The sequence below is a fragment of the Lygodium microphyllum genome, chromosome 27 (assembly GCF_053477565.2).
Source record: "Lygodium microphyllum isolate KBCC chromosome 27, Lygodium_microphyllum_v1.1.10, whole genome shotgun sequence".
Taxonomy (NCBI): Eukaryota; Viridiplantae; Streptophyta; class Polypodiopsida; order Schizaeales; family Lygodiaceae; genus Lygodium; species Lygodium microphyllum.
Window position 1 is genome coordinate 107,081,090 of NC_141161.1, and position 21,877 is coordinate 107,102,966.

The following is a 21,877-nucleotide window of genomic DNA, read 5'->3' on the forward strand; positions in this document are numbered from 1 at the left end:
ACATATCACATGACTCCTATAGAGGAAATTTTCCATATCCGAGCCCCTACAGGCACAATTCCTCGATCAAGATTTAGACTCAAGGTTGTGTCAATTTTGCCATTGACAAGGATCTGGATCTAGCTTTGTTGGACAATGTATATCATGTTTCTCAACTTGGGGTGAACTTGTTATCTGTTTAGCAGCTTTGCCGATTGAGGCGAGCAATTTTCTTTACAACAATCACAATTGAGATCCTTGACTCTCGAACTAGTTTAGTGATTGCTCACGGTGAGGCACAGCCTAATGGCCTATACTATATGATACACTTTCTCACCGAGTCAACAGCCGAGGGCTCCATGTTCCATAGCTTCTAAGCATTTGCCACATCTCGGGAGCCTACGAACAATGAGCGTCTTTGGCATTTTCGCTTAGGGCATCTTGGTTATAACTCTCTTTATGAGTTGTTGCGCTATGAGCTGGTAAAGGGCCTTCCTCGCCTAAAGCTAGTTCGCGATGTCTATTAAGCTTATCAGCTCGAAAAGTAGCACCGTAACCCTTTTTCTCAGCAGTCCACACATCATACTAAGGCGTCTCTTAGATTGATTCATGTTGATCTTTAAGGGCCGACATCCATTGCCACCTTGAACGGTGCGTTGTACTTTTTTATTATAGTGGATAACCATTCTACATACATGTGGATATACTTCCTCAAGCATAAGTCAAATGCTTTCACATATTTTTATGCTTGGGTATTGCTGGTTCATAACCTGACTCGACATCGTGTTGGTTGCATGAGGAGTGATAGCAGTGGTGAGTTTCTCTCTCACAAGTTTTCCGAGTTTCTATAACAGCATGGCATCTCTCACCAACTCACCTCTACCAACTCCCCTTCTCAAAATGGAGTTGTAGAGCATAAGAACCAGACAATCATAGAAATGGCACGCTCTATGCTGTTCGCAGCAAAGCTCCTTGCGCGCATTTGGATTGAGGCTGTTAACATTGCAGTGTACAACCTTAACCAGTGCTCGACTGCGGCTAGGAAAGGTCACTCCCTGCGCTGACCTCCTTATTTTTGTCGGATATTCCTCTAAAGCGAAAGCCTATCGTTTGTTAGATCCTCGGGCAAACAAGATGATCGTTCGGAGGAACGTTGTTTTTTAAGAGAGGGATATCCTGTAGTCCTTTATATCTGATTCCTCTTTCCACATCATCGAATATCGTGCCTACTAAACCTGGTCTACTTCCCGCTCTTGACATTCTTGTAGATTATTTAGCTCCTAGGCTCCCTCTGCGAGACTCGTTACCTTGTTGGTACTAGCAGACCATGCGGGATTCAAGGATCTTATCACCGGATTTCACTCCGGAGGGACCTAAAAGATCTGTTTGACTTGCTCCTCAAGTATCATTTGCATCGTTGTTTACAGCTGATTACATAGCACATTCTGAGCCGAATAGATGGCAGGAGGCTCTTCAGCATCCTCAATGGCGAGAGGCCATGGAGAAGGAGCTAGAGAGTATTGACTGAAATGAGACTTGTACAGTGGTGGATCGTCCGAACCATAAGAAAGCCATCGGGACAAAGTGGATTTTTAGGACCAAGCTAAAAGCTAATGGGACTTTAGCCAAGTACAAGGCTTGCCTTGTAGTGCAAGGGTTTCAAAAGAAGCATGGCATTGATTATGAAGAGACCTTTGCCCCTACTGTGCGGTTGACATCTTTACGGTTGCTTCTCGCACTAGCCGCTCACTACGGTTGGCCGATACATCATATGGATGTCAAGAGTGCCTTCCTAAATGGTTATCTCGAGGAGGAAGTCTATGTGGAGCAACCACCGGGCTTTCCTTCTGGGAACTCGCAGGATAAGGTATTCCGCTTGTAGAAAGCTCTTTATAGGCTGAAGCAAGCGCCGCGGTCTTAGTTTCATAGGATGGATGAGTTCTTACAGACTCACATATACCATTCTACCCCTTATGACCTGAACTTATATGTTCAATCTACTGCAAAGGGGGTCAGCTATATCCTACTGTACGTTGATGACTTACTCATCACAAGCTCAGATTTTGCTGCCATCACAGAATTTACAGCCAACATCCTCCCTGAAAGACTCTGTTGACAATGTCACAACCATGGATCTAGGACCCAAGAACAGAATTTTACCTGTCACTGTCCTTCTGGCTGCCCAAACTTGGATGATGGGTAACAGGTCACTACTATCAGCCCGTTTGATTGATGGCTCCTCAAGGATTTTCCCTTTTGTCACCATTTAGGGCATTAAGTGATATCATTGACCTTCTTACTTATACTTGATTCCTTGAAGAACTTGATCTCATCCTGCAATCAATGCATCCCCTCACAACCAGCTGACTCCCAGAAAGAGTCTTCCTCAATATCCTAGAACTAAGCATTGTCCTCTCCTTATAGCCCTTTGATCCAGTGCTGCCCTTCCTCTGCCTCTTTTTGTAGTCCATTGTCTACCTCCACATCAGCAAAGACATTCCAAGCTGTCCACAGGCTTAGAGAAAACACAATTGGTAAAAAGGGTACGTGAGAAGAATATTCGCTAACCTAATAATAAAGGATAGCATAACACCTTAGCCTTACAAGATAAAAAGCACAAAAATAGAAATCAAGAAAATTTTTGTGCATCAAGGATACACTCTATTACTTGCGGATTTCCATCTGTGATCACCACCTCGGCTGCATCAGTGCATGCAGCAACTGCTAGTCCAGCTAGTCCATATCCTGAGCCAAGTTCTAAAACACGTTTGGATCTGAAAATCAAATTGTTACTCTGAGTCATATCCAGTAAAATTACTTACCCAAGATGAAGCTCTACCTACAACAAAACAGACATTTTCACTTTGCACCTGAAAAGGGAAGTGTTGGAAATGCAAAAATATGTCAGCACCTCTTCTGCTGGCCATAATCCTGTTGCAAAAGACAGTCCACTTGTTCGGTTATTCATCATAACAAAAACAATAACATAATATTTCATTCCACCATATAAAAGTTTGTTTATGCCAGAACATGATCACATTTGAATGTTAGTTCAGAGTTCATTACAGGAAAATGGTCTTATTTTTTCTTATATCACCAAAACAACCCACATACTTTTGAAGTTTCCAAACCGGCCCAAACAACCTCAAATTTTTGTGAAATTCCCAAAATATCGATGTATTTTCAAAACATCCAAGTTCCTTATCACATTTGGAGAGCAGTGACGAACTGACTAAAGTTCCTGCCACCTGAGCTGCCCAATGTCATCTGCAGCCTAAACCCCTTGTGCCTCCGCCTCCCTCATGCCTTCTTCGCCTCACAGAGTCCTCAACTCCCCTCCCTCTCATATTCTGCTGTGCTGCATGCCACCTTAGCTTTGCCACATACAATTTCCTCTATCAGCCCCCTCTTTCGCCTCACCACCCTGATCTCTGCTACTCCCCCCACCTGGTCACCTCCCCTTCCACTACCTTGCTCTTTCTCCTATACCTTCTCCCCACTCTCCTCCAATCACTCACCCCTCAAGGCCAACCCTCCTTGCTGCTCCCTTTTTGCAAGGGCCTTCCTCAAAAGTCTCTCACTCACAAGATTTTGGCACAAGAATACACCTCAAGCATGTACAATGGAAACCCCTGATCCAAGGCCACAGAACTGTTATGAGGACAACAAGAACTTGGAGAGGACAAGAATTGTCACCCTCGTAACTTGCAAGGGAATAACTTGAAGAGAAGAAAAACTTATTTATTTATTTCAAAAGGATGAAGTACAACAATATATTTCTTGATACAAGACTAGATCAAAGATAAGACAAGAACCAGAGATACATGGCTTGGACTGGAACTAGAGAAGAGTTACCTCGCAGGAGCCTAACAACTAGTCTTGGCAAGACTAAAGGGCTTGTAACCCCAGACCCTTATTTATACTAAAGTTGAGGAGTTTAAGGGGAAGCTTCTAGATGATGACACAAGTATCACTCAAATAAGGCATGACATAAGCAATGCTTATGTAAACATTGCAAGTGTCCTTGAAAAGAGAATCTTCTAGACTTTTCTAGAAGATACTAGGTTTCTTGATGTCAATGACATTACATCCTCCTTTAGCAACAAGTTCCACAAGTAGCGATGAGGTTTCTTGATAAGGCTCTTGGCTTCAATGGATGTCATTGATGAAACTCCTTTACTTCAACAAGTGCTTGGCAAAGATAGAAGGCTAGTTCCCATGTTCGCTCACTAGTTATTACATACGGGACTGTTCTTTTTGTCTTCTACGGGTGATACCCACTCAGCTCTAGGGAAACGAGCACGAAGAGATCCTCTCTACTTTCCACCCAGCCACACCTAGGAAGTTGCTGGCCAAAACGAAATCGTGACTCCCCCGCCAGCCGTCAACTTCAAGTGAGTTATACTATTTTTAAACTCACTTACTTCCTAGGCTCCCCTTGACCCCGTTCGGGCACCCAATGCCCCTGGACGGTCATCCCTCGCGCTTGTTTCCCAACAAGTTACACAATAAATGTAACATTTCCTCCCCCTTAAGAATCGGTTTTGTCCTCGAAACGATACTTGGAAGGTCCAACTGTAAATTGGGAAACCTTTTCCCTAAAGTACTTACTCGCTCCCATGTTGAGCTTTCTTCTGAACAATCTTTCCATTTCACCAGATATTCTTGATAAATAGTATTCCTTATTCGTCTATTACGAACATTTAAAATTCTTTCTGGTTCATGTGGAATAGATTGGTCACCTAATAGCTCCTCAATGTTATCATTTAAGATTAGATTATCCACATCACCCAGTTTCTTTTTTAGCTTGGTTACATGGAAAACTGGATGTGTTTTACTACCAATAGGTAGTTGGAGCTTGTAAGCCTGTTTCCCCACCCTCTTAAGTATAGTGAAAGGACCACAATACCTGGGTGAAAGCTTTGGGCATCGTCCCGTTTTCATGGTTTTAGTTTGTTCAGGCACCTTAAGATAGACCAATTCTCCTTCCTCAAAGGAGATGTCTCTTCGATAAGGATCTGCATAAGCTCTAGCTCAATTTTGAGCTTTCTTAATATTTTCTTGAGCAAATTTTAACATACTATTCATATCCTCCAAAAAATCATTGGCTGCTTGAACCTTTTCCTTATGCAGTCCTACTGCATGAGGAGCTCTGGGCTGAAACCCATACATTAGCATAAATGGACTATATCCAGTGGAAGAGTGCTTGGCACTATTATATGCAAACTCTACTATCAATAAATGCTCTTCCCAATTAGTTTGCCTTTTACTTACATATGCTCTCAACATAACTTCAAGGATTTGGTTAACCCTTTCAGTTTGCCCATCAATTTGTGGGCGCTCCGCCGTGCTCATGCTAAGTTTAGTATCTAACTTTTTAAATACATCACGCCAAAATTGACTATCAAATTTTCTATCCTGATCAGAAACTATATTTGCTGGAAGGCCATACAATCGGTATATGTTCTCTGTGAACAATCTAGCCAATTTTGGTGCTTTAACATCAGTTAAAGTTGGAATAAACCTAGCCATTTTGGTTAACCTATCCACAATCACACCACAAAGTCGTGCCCCCTCTGTGTTCTGGGTAATGCGACAATAAAGTCCATGGAGATACTCTCCCATTTTCTAAAAGGAATCTCTAATGGATGGAGAAGTCCTCCCATTTTTAATCTTTTAGCTTTATTAACCTGGCATTTATTACATTTGACCACATAGTCAAGGACGTCCTTATTCATTCCAGGCCAATAGAATTGCCTTTTAATAAGACTATAAGTCTTATTAACTCTTGGATGTCCCGCATTAGGGGTATCATGACACTCAAAGAGTAACTGACGCCTTATTTCTTCATCTTTCGGGGACACATACCCTACCCTTGTAGAGTAAATAACCATTATCAATGGTAAAATTCTTCCACTTGAATCCCATTTGAGCAACCCCTGATGCTCCATTTCCTTGTTGAACATCCTTAGATGTTCCTTCTTCAGTGGAGGCTCTTCCATTTGGATCCCCATTTTCTATTGCTTCCCATATGTTGGAATATGCCAAATCGACCTGGCATTTCCCTTTTAAGGATTCAAGCAAATCGGAAGTGAACTGAGTAAAACTCAATTCATTTATGATGGGCATTCTGCTGAGTGCATCAGCCACTATATTATACTTTCCTTTTCTATATCTTATCTCATAGTCAAACTCTTGGAGAAGTTTGGCCCATCTGGCTTTACGCCCTTGTAGATCCGGTTGGTCATTAAGCCACTTAATGCTTTCATGATCCGACAAGATCAAAAGTTTGGCACCGTACAGATAGTGCCTCCATTTCTTCATTGCATGCACTATTGCATACAGCTCCCTCTCACAAACAGAATAATTCCGTTTTGCACGGTCTACTTTCTTGCTTTCAAAAGCAACCGATTGACCTTCTTGTAATAAGACCGTGCCTACTGCCCTATCATTGGCATCAGCTTCAACCACGAATGGTTTATTGGGATCCACAATTAACAGTACTGGAGCTGTAGCAATAGCTACCTTAAGTTTTTTAAAACTTTCGTTTTGGTCTGTTCCCCAATTAAAGCTCTTTCCTTTTCCTTTAAGTTGGTTCATCATTGGAACAGCTAGCTTGGCATAATCTCAAATGAATCTACGATAAAATCCAAATAAATCTAGGAAGATCTGCAACTCTTCCAGGTTCCTTGGAGATGGCCATTTAATAATTGCCCTTACTCTTTCTGGATCCATCTTGATTCCCTCTTTCGAGATAATATGCCCCAAATATTTGACCTCTTGTGCAAAAAAATCACATTTAGTTTTCTTCGCATAAAGGGAACGGGTTCTTAACAATTGGAATACTGACCGTAAGTGTTCCAAATGTTCTTCTCTTGATTTATTAAAAATCAAGATATCATCCAAGAAGACTACTACAAAGTGTCCTAGATAGGGCCGTAATACACTATTCATCAGCTTCATAAAAGTAACTGGTGCATTAGTGAGACCAAAAGGCATCACCAAAAAATCATAATGCTCGTATCTAGTACGAAATGCCATCTTAGGAATATCCTGGACCTTAATTCTTACTTGGTGATAGCCTGATCTTAAATCAATCTTTGTGAAGAATTTTGCCACTTATAATTGATCAAAAAGATCTTCCATTCTGGGCATAGGAAATTTATTCTTCACCGTTATTTTATTAAGCGCTCTGTAATCAACACAAAGTCGCATAGAACCATCTTTTTTCTTCACTAATAAAATTGGCGAAGCCCAAGGTGAATTGTTGGGTTGTATAAACCCTTTATCAAGGTAATCCTTTTTTTTTTTTTCGACTTCTTCGTACCATGTTTCACTTATCATACGAACAATGCATTGCTGTTCACTCTTTTGTTGGGGAAGTTTCAACTTTTTGACAAGTGCATAACTTATGAAATTGTGGGTGGCAGAGTCATCAATCATGCCTCTAAACTGCTCCCCATCTATCAATCCATACACTCTAACTAATTCATGTGGCCCGAAGGTAGGTTGCCACATAGAAGTTGTCATACAACACCTATGTTGTACATCCTTGTGCAAGACCTCTAAAGATTTTTACTTTTCATGTCTCTTTAATTCCAAGGTCTGCATTACATGGATTTGTTTCTCTTTTCCCTTGCCCTTGTCCTTATCCTTTCCTTTATCTTTTCCCTTCTTTCTTTGAGGGCAATTCCAAGCAGCATGGTTAGGGGATAGGCAATTGAAACACAGCCTTTCTTTTTTGGCCTTATCAAAGTCATCTTGACTTAACTTCGGCCTTACATATTGTTTCTTTTCAAAGGGTTGTTTCTTACCCTTAAGGAACGGCATTTTCCTTTTGGATTTCCCAAACAAATTTTGAGGTCTCAAATTCCTTAGTTTTGGGCTCCGTATCAGGGAGACTAGTGAGTGCACCTGGACGCATATTATCTTCATTGATTAATGCAAATTCAATTGCCACTTCGAGCTTCTTGGGTGAACTCCTTTTCAATCCCTTTTTACAGGCCTTATCCAGTCCCCTTATGAATCCTCGTCTTTTGAAATTCATCTATTCCTTCCAATTTGAGGATTATCTCACAATACTCCTCGAGATATGTCAACAAAGGTCTTCCCTTTTGTCTGACAAAATCCCAATCTTCCCAATTTCTTTCCATTTCATTTTCAGGAAGGAATTCTTTCAAAAAGACCGATTCAAATTGAGCCCAAGTTTCAGGTATTTTATTTGCCTCCTTTAAAGTTCTCCACCATTTATATGCTTTTGGCCCCAAGGTTAGACTGGCCTCCAACGCTTGGAGATGTGGTGGAGTATTCTTAAGTTTGTGCAAATCCTCCCATTTTTGGAGGAAGTTAAAGATAGTATATTTATTTCTATATTTTTCCTCCCCATGAAACTGAGGGGGTTTCATATCTTTTAACATTGGGTTATCCCTCAGCTTTTGGTGGGATTCCCTAGGGTCTCGCATGGTCGCATCTAGGTCTTTCGATGAAGATGGAATATTTGAGGTCTCTACCTTACCTTTATCCCTTTCTAGTAATAAGGCTAATTGAGATTTTATTTCGATGAGTGCTTGAGTTAGCAGCTCCATTTGAACCCCTGTGCTTGCACACAAGCAGTTAAATCATCAAATTGTTCTCGTGTAGCAAAAAATTATTCCCAGTGTTCTTCTTGCATTTCAGTTTCATGGGGATCCACCATAGGGTGGTCCCCGGAACTAGAGGCTCCCGTTGCCCCCTCTCTCCCTTTTTCCCCCATCTATACATTTCCCATCTATACATTGGAATTGAAAAGAAAATATAAGAAATTTGCAAACAAAGATGGGGTACTTCCCTGATTACAAAGGTAGGATAGATGTCGATGGCCTTTATAGTTCAGTGGTAGAAAGCACATGAGGAACAATGCGACTTTTCTCCAATCTATAGTGGTTGTATGCAGGTTGCGTGGAAACAAAACCTATTGGCAGGAGCGTTGGGTAAGGGTGTGCTGGGTAAGGGTGTAATTAAACACCACAACCAGGTCGCATGGGAACAAGGCCGTGGCCAGAGTGATAATTAATGTGGCCCGTGTTGATGCAAAATATAGCCACAGCGACTGACAACAGGACCTGATCACGTGGCTGCAACGACTGAAGACGGGACACGATGGCGACTGAAGACAGGACACGATGATGCAGAAGGTGGCCGTAGCGACTGAAGACAGGGCACGATGACGCAGAACGTGGCTCAATTGCAATCGTCGCCAACATCGGATGTAGTCAAAGTGGCTCTGATACCAATATTACATATGGGACTATTCCTTTTGTCTTCTGCGGATGATATCCACTCAACTCTAGGGAAACGAGCACGAAGAGATCCTCTCTACTCTCCACCCAAAATCGTGACTCCCCTGCCAGCCGTCAACTTTAGGTGAGTTATACTATTTTTAAACTCACTTACTTCCTAGGCTCCCCTTGACCCCGTTCAGGCGCCCAAGGTCCCCCGAACGGTCATCCCTCACACTTATTTCCCAACAACTACACAATAAAAGTAACACTAGTATCATAGCCCTTTCAATGAACAAGATATTCAAGTCTTCCACAAAAGATTCTAGAATCAAAGATAGCTTGGACTTCATGCTTTGGGTGACCTTCGATTTTAACATATGGTGGTGGTTGTAAGTTTTCCCTCTTATTGAGAATGTATGGCAAGGCTCCACAATTGAGACATGGAATAGGTGAATTCTCATGGATCATGATAACTAGGGGACGATAAGTGACTCGATTCATTTGGCCAATGATCTTGAACAACCGAAATCTTTGATAATCTAGTTTGGAAAGGGCTTGAATAACATAATCTTGCCATAAAGCCCAAACTCAATCTCCGATATTATAAGTTGGATAATGCATCTCAAAAGAAATACTCTAAATGCAAAAAACACAAAACCAATCGTATAATAAAGCACAGACTAATAAACTCAAAACACAGTTAGGGTTAGGGTTGGCGAAACAAAGACAATGAACACAATGAATAATAAAGTGAATGAATAATGAATATATAGTGCTCATGCAGCAAACACTATGCAATGAATACTAAACCTCAAACTCTCGTATCTCTGAGATGAAGGCAAAGGTTATGCACTGTGGAGTGTGTTGTACTCTGAACGGACCCCGAATTGCAGCAAAGGTAGCCTCCAAGAGTCGAACACTAGCAAACGCAATCAAGGAAGGCTCGATCTGATGCAAACGGCAGTACAAGAGAGAAAAAGACTAAAAACACAGGTACTTGAGTAGAGAGAAAATCTGCACGACAGCTGTTATGTGCAAACGTAGCAAATAGTGGTGAGAGAATATCAAGACAGCAACTTGAAACCCAAAATGCAACATTCAGAGGAGAGAGAAGATCATGGCGACAGCTACTAGCTAATGGCGATAGCATCCAACTCTAGGTGACAGCTCTTGCAACTTGGCGACATCTACAAACACATGAGGAAGGCTGAAATCTGGTACCAAATGGTAGCAAGTGGCTAGTGGAAGCTTTGACCAAGATGTCCTCCGTGAATGGGATGTGAGCAACAAAGATACAGCTCCTGAAACTTACAAAAACGAGATTAAGGGAGAGTGGTGGGCTGCATGCATATTTATAGAAAGTTTGGGACACCCAAATGAGGGTTTTACATATGGGACACAATAACTCTCTAGGATCACATTTCGTTTTTAAATAAGAGGTTTTTTTCATTAATTAAGCGTGTTTTGGGCTATTTAAGTCAAGCTAATGCATTTTTAGCTCGACACCCCCTCCCTATTAGCAGATACGTCAATTCATGTGTGAGCCTATACATGCAAAGGCTAAGCACATTATTTAGGATATTTTGGGTATTTTTTATGGTCACATTTAGAATTTAATGCTGGCTGACCAGCATTAAATGCTAGCCGACCTGATCATATTAAAGACATATTTTTTGTTCTATATATTCAAACAATGACTCCTCACTTAGTCACTCATCTGCCACCTCACGTGTGGAGACTCCATGAAGAGAGGAGCTAGTGCCAGTGCCCACACAGCCAGTGACTCACTGTTGTATGCAACTGTCTCGTATTGGATATATGGATTCCATTTCCCGAGCATACATCTGAGTTCTCATCTATATTGTGTTTTCCAGTGTTCTTTCTTTCCCAATCTCTTTTGTCTTGTGCTTCAACAGTTTATTACAACGTATCTTTACGCTTCCATTACTACTCCACTTCTAACACTCTCAGGCCCAAAACTGAGCCATGAGAAATAAACCCTTGATATATATTTTCTTTTACCCCAAGGCGTCCCATCCCAAAGCAACTAGGGCTTCAAATAAATGGTGCACGTCAGCTACCTAGAGCAATGGTTATCTTACCACGGGAGCCCAAGTGAACACCCTAGAAAGGCCAAGGCATCGGACCAAGGGTGTGCATTGGCTGACCAAGAGCCTACCAAGTCTTGCAAATGTGGATAAAATAAGCAATGAACTTTTGATTTTTTTATTTTTTTATTTTGTTTGAGAAATCTTAATGTGATTTTTTCAAAAGATCTAGTATTAAGTAATGGTTTCAAATCAATTTTCGTCCCATTGAGTCACTATGCCCCAAAGTACGAGAAAAAAAAAATAGATTGCCCCATGACCTTTATACAACAAGCAAAACAATCCCACACACTACTGGGATAAGTATTAAGGGATACCTACGTGTGTGTGTGTGTGTGTATGCATCAATCATATGGAGAATATATGAAGAGAGAGGGAAGACAGGTAGGCAAGCAAGATAAGTAAAGCCAACATGCAAGCATAGGGAAAGATTGCCTTCGAAGACAATCACATGCAATGCCACGATTATGGTGAATCCAAAGTCTACCACTCTAAGGGTGACTGAAAAGGGATAAATGCGCACATATGCATATTTACATGAACAAAATGCCGATGCATGGGGTAATGCAAAGGAGGATGCAAATAGTTATGCTCATGTAGAATACAATGCAACGGTGCCATTTGGATAGTGCCCTCGCAGGGAAACTGTACACTTACCCAAGCACCCTTTTACAATCATGTCATTCTGACAATGTGGATAAAGTTACAAATATCCATAATATACAAGACATAATAAATAAATGTCTGAAACTAAAAAGTTATAAACATCATCACTCTCACTATCAAGAGAAGAAAACTTCTTCCTCTCAAACTGGAGGGAAAAGTACGAGAAAAGCACCCTCTTCTTGTCAATCTAAAGAAGTAGAGAAGGGTGTATCCAAGCCAATCCATGGTAGAAATTATTGGAGAACTGGCCGGTTGACCACCTTGGTCAAAATATCTGTAGGGATAGCCCGAATGTGTGTGTGTAGGTCGAGCCTCCGTCACAGGTACACCTAGAAACAGGTATGTAGAGATCCTAAAGGCTACGCCTAAATGTGTAGAGATCCTAAAGGTTGTGCCTAAATATGTAGAACCCCCCGGTGTCATGTGTGGTGGATAATACGGTCCACTTAAGAAAGCGAAAAGGAGGGTAAAGCGGAAGATGAGAAAGGGATGGAAGGGAACCCAAAGAGATTTGTGATGGATGTTGTGGGAAACATCGTAGGTTCCTTTTGTTCATTAAATGCATTAGATAAAGATGCACCTACTCCATATTGACCATGAGAAATAAAATCATTTGAAGAAAAAGGAAAGGTAGGAATATTTACAAGTTCTTCTTTTAGCTTTTTACCTAGTTTTCAGTTCATAAAGAAATACATATCCTCCTCATTACTCACAAACCAAAGCTTGTTTTGAAGAGTCCCTTCTTGATAAGTATCTTTCAATCCAACAAAAAATATAGAATTAGTTGGCATAGAATCTGAAATAATAGGGTTCATACCTAGCATTAGAGGAAAAACGTACTGAGGAAGTGATGTGTAATCTGAGTCAAGTTCCACTTGTAGATGGCCGGTCCGTAGTGAAGATCCGAAGGTCCTGCAGATCGTGAGTTTTGTGCACTAAATCTAAAGGAGAAAACTTTAGCTTACCTTCAATCTCCAGCTGAGCCCTATGCATAAGGATGAGATCATTCTCAACCGCAAAAATTTGATATGGTCTGTAGACTCCATGGTAGTCCAACAATTCTCTGCTGATGTCAGATCAAGCAGTAGCAAGCTGGGAGACCCACTCCTGATTGTTTATATCCATGTTTAGCTGTAGAAATTGGAGCAATGTTGTGAATGTGTTTGAAGTCATTTAACCCTTCTGTTGTTCTTGCTTTAGCGAATGAGCTTGATGATCAAAGGCCAAGGTTTCTCAAATAGAACCTAGCTCTGATAGTAGGTGAAGAAATGCTCTAAACGCAAAAGGCACAAAACCAATCCTACGACAAAGCACAAACTGATACTCAAAAGACAATCAAAGTTAGGGTTAGGTAACACAGAGACAGTGAACACAATGAATAATGAATATACAATGCTCATGTAGCAAACACACTATGCAATAAATACCGAACCTCAAACTCTCGTATCTCTGGGATTAAGACAGAGGTTATGAGCTATAGAGTGTGTCGTACTCCAAACAAATCCTAAATCGCAACAAAGGCAGCCTCCGAGTATCAAACACCAACAAACATAGCCAAGGAAGATTGGATCTGATAGAGACGGCAATACAGGGAAAAGAAAGATTAAAAACACAAGTACCTGAGGAGAGTAAAAATCTACACAACAATTGTTAGGCACAACAGACAATGGTGAGAGAATGTTAGGGTGGCAACCAAAAATCCAAAATGCGACATTTAGAGAAAAGAGAAAATCATGGCAACAACTAGCAACTAATGACAGCAGCAACCAACCGTAGATGGCATTACCCAATTGTAGGCAATAGCTCATGGAGCCTAGCGACAACTACAAACATGTGAGGAAGGCTGGAATCAAGCACCATATAGTAGCAAGAGGCTGCTAAAAGCTCTAATCGCAATGTCCTCCGCGAAAAAGGTATGGGCAACAAAGATACAGCTCCTAAAACCTACAAATACGAGATTAAGGAAGAGTGGTAGGCTACATGCATATTATAGAAAGTTTGGGACACCCAAATTAGGGTTTAACATGTGGAACACAGTGACTCTATAGGATCGCGTTTCTTTTTAAAATAAGAGGTTTTCCTCATTAATTAAGCATGTTTTAGAGTTGTTTAAGTTAGACTAATGCATTTTAGCTCAAAAACATCTATTGTTGATCAACATTGTCTCCATATCTTTCCTAGGCTTGTTGAATATGCGACTCTAAATCCTTATGAATCTTTGACAAGTGTTAAACTAGATTCATAACTATTGGATTCTTTACTGGGTGACTCATATAAATGTCTATTGTAGAATATTTTCCATAGTTGGCAAAGAATGGAGTTTGCCTAGCTCAAGTTAATTAGCATTATTATACGCAAGTTCAACCAAGAAAAGTAAATCCACCTAATTATCTTGATGTAAATTCATTGTACATTGAAAATATTGTTTCAAAACTTGATTCACTGTCTCTATTTGTCCATTACTTCAAGGGTGATTGGCCGAAGACATTGGCTGTGTTGGGGTAAAAGGCCCTTGGGCCTGCCCATATACAGTGACCACCCATATTCTTTATTCATATATAAATGAAAGTACAATAAGGCTATCATAACATTGTTGACAGCACCTACATTGTGTGTGCTCTTCTCTCCCGCATCTCCTGCATCCATTTCAATTGGTATCAAAGCAGGTCCTTCGCGAGAACTTCCCAACATTCCCTGGCATCTACACGAGGTATGAGAGCTTGCTTCTCACTCAGTTCTCAGACATTCTTTGACATGAACAGCAGGGTTTTATGAAGAGGCAGCCATAGCTTCCATCATTGAAGCTTGTTCTCTTCACCTCTTGCTTGGACTTGTCCTAGGCTTGTGTAGGCCTATTGTAGGCCTTCATTGGGCTCTTGCTTATCCCCTACCCACCCTGATTTGGCCCCTCAAATACAGCAGCATGCTCACATTTTATTTGCGTCTGTTTGCAAAAATAGCTCAACAATCACTCTTTTTGTCATATCTCAGGCATTCGAAATCTGATTCACGCAAGGTAAGAGTCTAAGTTGGGGTTTTGGCACGCTCCGGACACAAGGGTGATGTCGGATTTGCCAAATTCTGATGACAAAATATTCTGCAACAGATTTCAGGTCTGAGACAGCATGTATTTGTATGCCTATGGCTTATGTGATACTTCTACTAATGTCTATTGATACCGGATCACTTGTGAATGTTATGCCTCTTATGTGAGACGCATTTGGAGCTAATTTAGCTCAACCATTGATTGTTTTGAACAGTCCCAAATCTGTCCAAAACAGGGCATCTACCTGTTACTTCAATTTTATGCTTGGTCTTGACATTTTATGCCCGGTTGGTGCTTATACATGCGGGAATGTATGCCTATGGTTTGCCTATGGATTTGAACTTGAATTGAGCACTGATTTGCTCAATTTACAGAGGTTATATGCTGCTGGAAACTTCAGGGCTGAAGCTATTTAATGATTTGCCAGGTTATGCTTATTGCGTACGGGGTGCTCCCGGCTACTTGGGTTGATATATTCACGGATTTGGATGATGCCACATGGTTCTTCTATGCTCCAAAATTGTTTTGAGCTGAGATTAGAGCTCGATTTTATGGTTCACTGTCACTTCCTTGCAGCAGGCATTTCACTATCATGACATGGTTTATGCCTAGGCTACCCAGTGCGGATTATGAAGTCTTGGTAAATGCTTTTGGTTGGTTGTGGATGGCAGTTGTTTGAGCCTCATCTCGACACTCATTTGAGTATCCCCTTGAGCAGTTGGACATTGACTTGGCTTTTTCCGTTACAACTTGGCTTTTTCCGTTACGACCTTGGATGCTATATGGGATTTGATGCTCTGATTATGGATCTTGACTATTACGTGGATGTAGTTACAAGTATTGAGCAGTGAACTGCTCCCTTGTTTTAGCAGTTGTCTATTGAGCTGTGATTGCTCGTTTGCATTTGATATGTGCAATACTTACTGATCAGTGGACTTGGATAGTGCTTGGGATTTATAGTTATGGCCGTCATGCTTCTATGTTGTATGATATCTATGCTATTTGGGCTACTATTGCCCATGTATGTCAGGGAGCAGTTGATCTTTATGGCCACCTGTGTATGCACATGGTCTGCTGCTATGTATTTTACAGAGCCTCTTACCTGGATGCTTTTACACAGATATTTGGGCTTTTATTGGAGCTTGATTCTTGTAGGTTTATTTCCCACCTGCCGTTCTTGGCTGGACATGTATGTCAATACATGGTCTGAGACACTGCAAAGTTATGTATACTCCTATGTTTCGGGGATGCTTATGCATTTATGACTTCGCGGCATGCTATACTTTTATGGCTGCAAGCTACAGTGGTTGGATATGTCATGCTTTTGTCTGCTAGGCTTGTCCGTGTGGGAGCTTTTGCATCCGTGGTTGATGCCTTTGTGTTCTTCCCTTCTGGTTTGAATGAGTCCCCTTTGTTAGCAGTCATGTTTGTCATGCCTTGTCATCTCCTGCCTGTGAGCCTCAATCTGAGTCAGACGAGGACATTAGGAGCTCTGACATGTCTGTCATGTGTTATGATGGGGGAGGCTAGTCACTCTCGACTGGCTGTCTTAGGATGTGCATTTCTTTTTGGCCTCTTTTAGTGGGCAGCCACTGGCTGCCCGGCCACTTTTTTTGGTCACTGATGTGGGGCGCCCATTTTAGGGCATTTTTAGGGTTTGTTCTTTTGCCTATTTATAGGCAGCCCCCCCTCCCCACTTAATCACTTGTCTTCTTGCAGATTCCGACACTCCTCCCCCGTGGTGGTACTGCCATCATCATCAGCCTGATCTGGTGCCCTCACTGACACTGTGGGCTGCGTGCAGGGACTGATCAGTCTCCTTCCGCCTTCCCGTTTGTATTCAGCATTCATTTCAGTCGATGCAGATTTCTCTTCCTTATTTTCTGCTTTCTCTCTCTCTCCCTCCGTGTTCGTATTCCTTCTTCCACAGCGCACTCTCACATGGTATCAGAGCCGAAGGAGAGTACACGGAGCTGAGATCTACGGAGGAGAACACCCACAACCTTGCATTTGTTGGTCAAGACGTCTTCAACAGCTGAGGCGTCACCTTCTGCACCATCTCCTTGATTAAGGCGGCATGTTTTGGTGTCAACCTACTTGCGTTTGCTGCTGGCATCATCCCCAACAGCCAAGGTAGCCCTTTCAGGAGGTCCCAAATCTTTGTTTGTGTTTGCTGCTGGCGCCTTCTCCAGTTGCTGCCACGTCATCAACAACCTCTTCCTGCTTGCATTTTCAGCCAAGCGGCCTCCCCAACAGCTGGGCGACACTCCACCAAGCTGCGTTTTCAGCTTCTGTGGCTGCGTTCAACCTCTGGCAGCACTCTTCCAAGCTGGCGACCTCATTCCTACTTGCATATAGGGGCAGGAGGCTGTTTTTTTTGTGGTGATTGCATCGTTAGCACTTGCGTTTGACATCATCCTTGCGTTCTGTGCAAGGCGGCCAGCTCAGGAGCTTTTGGTGTTTGCGTTTCAGCACCGACAACCTTCCCTTGTTGTGTTTTGGTGTTTGTAGATATCGAAGATGTCTTATCATCAGTTTACGGGCTTTGATGACTTAGATGACGAGCTTTTGTCTCGACACTCATCTAAACGGAGGTGTGATTTCTATCATGAGGACCGTCGTCCGGAGTCTATTCCTCTTTCCCGTCCCCCTTCTATTCATGTATCTCGGCGAGCCCCTTCCAGTGGGTCGAAGATGCAGCCTTTGGTACCCCCTGTATAGGTACCCGTACTTCCTCAACTGCCCAAAGAGGACCGGTTGGATGGCTCCAACTTTTCTCTATGGTCCAGCAAGGTGAAGTGTATCTTGAACTCCTTCGATCTTTGGGAGCTTGTTTCTGTTCCTATTCCCCGGCCTAAGGTGGATCCCGCAGAAGGGACATCTATGGATCGTGCTGCCTTATGGGATCAGCTCAATTCTAGAGCCAGATCTTTCCTCTTTTTGAATTTGCAGGATTCTGTTCTTGTTCATGCTCATAGGTTGAAGACTGCAGCAGACATGTGGAGAAAGCCCGCGTCTCTCTATCAACAAAAGACGTTTGCCCACTAGATATCTCTCGAAAAGAAGTTGCGGATGCTCGCTATTGATGATAGTCCTTCCATGAAGGACCACATCAACAGATTATAGGATATGAGGGATGAGCTTGCATCCCTAAGTCGAACGATATCTTCTAAAGACATGGCTATGATTCTCTTGACTCAACTACCATCGCCTCGGTTTGATATCTTCTACACCAGCCTTCTTACTTTGAGGACCCGTGCCAAGCTTCTATGGGAGGAGCTATCCCCACTTGTCTTGGAGCATGACGAGCGACTTAGAGAGGTCAATGCTAGTAGATCCGACTCCACTAGAGCCTTTGTTGCAGGTTCGGGAGGACAGAAGAAGAAGAAGAAGTCAAAGGCTAAGAAGAAGGACAGTTCTTCAGGCTCTGACTCGGATTCAGAAAGCCCGAAGTGCCCACACTGTGGGAAAGGGACACATCCCGAGGAGAAATGCTAGAAGAAGTACCCTCACCTTCGTCCGAGAGCGAAGGGTGGATCTACATCAGAGCCTTCTTCTACCTCTACACCAGCTGTTACCCATGAGTCAGTGTTCCTTCATATCCATGCTTTGGAGAGGATCCTTCTTCCGTGGCTGCAGTGTCTTCTGCGCAGCCTTGGTTAGTGGACAGTGGTGCTTCGAGTCATATGACTCCCCCAGGTGATTTGTTACAGGATCTCCATCCATCAGAGGGTTCAGTCAGTTGGTGACATTTTATCCGTGCCTACTAGTGGTGTTGGCACATTGCCTTTGTTTACCGACCGACCTTCGAGCTCCTTTTCACAGGCCCTATATGTTCCGGATTTGGGCCTTCCCCTCCTCTCAGTTTATGGCCTTACGAGGCTTGGCACACGAGTGATCTTCACTGAGCATGCCATTGTTATTGAGGATTCTTTTACACGAGCTATCTTATCTACAGGTTGGCAGGAGAGCAGGCTTTACAGGCTTCATTCCCCTTCTTTGATGCAGGGTCCTCCAAGGCAGTCTATTGCTACACCCGTTCCCGCTTATGCACTTTCTATTCCACAGGTTCCTTCCCATCTCCCACCCTCTCCTCCGGTGGTTCCCTCATACCTCCCATCCCTTTCAGAGGGGGACAATCTCGGTGATGCGACTATGGATTCCCTGGCCCCTAGTGTTTTAGAGGGGGATTCCCAAGATCGTGAGGAGCTCCTTCAGCGGCAGTCTACATCGGCGGACTTCATCGACATTGGCATTCTTCTTGCCACCCCAGGATCTATTTCTTCTTCGGCCTTCAACCACATCCAGGATCTGAGAGGGGGTGTTAGCAGTCATGTTTGTCATGCCTTGTCATCTCCTGCCTGTGAGCCTCAGTCTGAGTCAGACGAGGACATTAGGAGCTCTGACATGTCTGTCATGTGTTATGATGGGGGAGACTAGTCACTCTCGACTAGCTATCTTAGGATGTGCATTTCTTTTTGGCCTCTTTTAGTGGGCAGCCACTGGCTGCCCGGCCACTTTTTTTGGTCACTGATGTGGGGCGCCCATTTTAGGGCATTTTTAGGGTTTGTTCTTTTGCCTATTTATAGACAGCCCCCCCCCCCCCCCACTTGATCACTTGTCTTCTTGCAGATTCCAACACTCCTCCCCCGTGGTGGTGCTGCCATCATCATCAACCTGATCTGGTGCCCTCACTGGCGCTGTGGGCTGCATGCAAGGACTGATCAGTCTCCTTCCGCCTTCCCGTTTGTATTCAGCATTCATTTCAGTCAGTGCAGATTTCTCTTCCTTATTTTCTGCTTTCTCTCTCTCTCCCTCCGTGTTCGTATTCCTTCTTCCGCAGCGCACTCTCACACCCTTTGCAATATACTATGATGACTTCCAGCTCATCTAGTCATGCAGACAGTCCTCTTGATGAGCCTATTCTCTCTGATAAGAGTTCCCCTGATTCTTTGAGCTCCTTGGATGTATTGGACAGCCCTACTCATACTATAGGTTTTACAGGTTCTGTTTGCTTTCATTGTGGAAAGACAGGGCATGTGAAGCATAAATACTTCAACCGCCGCACTAGACATGAGAGTAGAGTCAGTGATACAGTAGGTGAGACCACTGTTGATAGTGGTATGGTGCATGTAGTTATCCATGATGATGCAGCTGAGCCTAGACTCCTAGCATCGTGTTACCCTACAGATTACTTGCTCAGCGATATGGCCTATACCTTTGATTGGCTTTTAGACAGTATGGTATCTTGCCATATTACTCCGCATAGAGCTTGGTTCTCTTCTTACAGGGAGGTTGATGGATGTATTTCTTTGGGCCTTGAGCAAGATTGTCATGTTACTGGTACAGGGAATATACACTTGGCTTTGCCAAATGGGTCTTCTCTTATGCTCAATGATGTCTTGTAAATACCTACGCTCAGTAAGAGCCTAATCTCTGTCAGTCAATTGCATGGTGCCAAATATTATGTCTCTCTTGGAGATACTTCATGAAAAATCCATCGTGGTTGCTTGGTATTGGCTAGAGGTGCTAGATATGGCACTGGATTACGTAGTGCATGTCTCTCATGTGGGAGATTCTATGGTTGTAGTTACACAAATACCACATGCATTGTTTCCTAGGCCATGTACGACACACTGAGATGGATGCTTTATGTGATATGGGCTTATTGCCTGCTCTTCCCCATGCTACTTGCCCTCCTTGTACTCATGGTCCGTGCAGAGCCTCTTTGGCTTATGGCGATCGTGTGAGGCATGCTCCTCTAGATCTAGTCCATGTTGCAGTATATGGACCTATGCCTTCCTAATCACTTGGTAGGGCATCGTATTTTGTGACCTTCATGGATCATGCTACCCACCGTGTTTGGGCTTACCCTTTGGTACGGATTAAGGATACTGTTACTATGCTTGACAGGTTTATGGATTCTACTGGTAGCAAGCCTAGATGCTTGCAAATGGATTATGAGAGTCATGCTATCTCTCCCAGCTTACGGATCTCTTGTTAGCAATATGGCATTGATTTCTTATGCCCACGGTATTATGGGATTGGTCATGGCATGTGCCTTACTTTACAGACAAAGGTTGCTTCTATACTTACCACAGCTAGGTTGTCTTATGGATTTTGGGTTGAGGCCCTTATAACGGCAGTCTACTTGGTTAATCGGACATCGTGTTTCTCTTTGGATGTTATTACTCTGCATGAGGCATGGAGTGGCATGAGACCCTCCTATGATCACTTGAGGATGTCAGTATGCCACATGAGCCTATGTCACATAGATGCATACTCCTTGGTTATGGAGATGGTGACTTTACGGCTTACATGTTTTGGGATTTAGATGCCCAACAGGTTCTACGCAGCCATCATGCTGTCTTTTATGAGACGCAGACACCTCTCAGGCCTCTTGATGCGCGTTCAATGCGCTTTATGGCTGATTCTATAGCCGTATGTCAGTCTTCCGCTTTGCTGAGGCCGCATACTGTCTTGAGACCCCGTTTGACTTATGTCCGGGATGCTAGCCCTCTTTCGATGATTGACCTTGGAGAGTCTGTATGCTCTCCGCTATCTTTTATGCACTACGCTGATGCTATGTGCCACTCTCATGCTTTACAGCCGTGCACTTATGAGTTATGTTGCTTGCTTCATGGGAAGCAGTAATGGATTGCTCTATTGTCTAGAGCTATGGGATCGCTTATCTCCCGGATGTCATGGACTCGGGGATGCTTGACTCTTCTTGTGAGGAGGTTCCCGCCACTTATTGCATAGCTCACTTTCCGATTGGGCGTTGGGTGAGATGTCATGATTCCTCACCCTGTCTCTTT

At 43.0% G+C, this 21,877-nt stretch overlaps 1 protein-coding gene across 7 annotated transcripts in view; it reads right to left on the minus strand.

Moving 5' to 3' along the window:
• Window positions 1–21,877, minus strand: part of LOC148012691 (S-adenosyl-L-methionine-dependent methyltransferases superfamily protein) — a 67,193-nt gene that overhangs the window by 31,430 nt on the left and 13,886 nt on the right. For 4 of the 7 annotated variants that reach the window (XM_087669817.1, XM_087669816.1, XM_087669819.1 and 1 more), the window contains exons 4-5: window positions 2,850–2,910; window positions 2,638–2,753 (exon numbers count right to left, since the gene is read on the minus strand). In XM_087669817.1, coding sequence (XP_087525943.1) covers window positions 2,638–2,753; window positions 2,850–2,910 — 177 coding nt within the window. Of the gene's footprint in view, window positions 1–2,139; window positions 2,495–2,637; window positions 2,754–2,849; window positions 2,911–21,877 lie in introns of all 7 variants that reach the window. The other 3 variants (XR_015689170.1, XR_015689171.1, XM_087669820.1) reach the window with 3 other exon arrangements.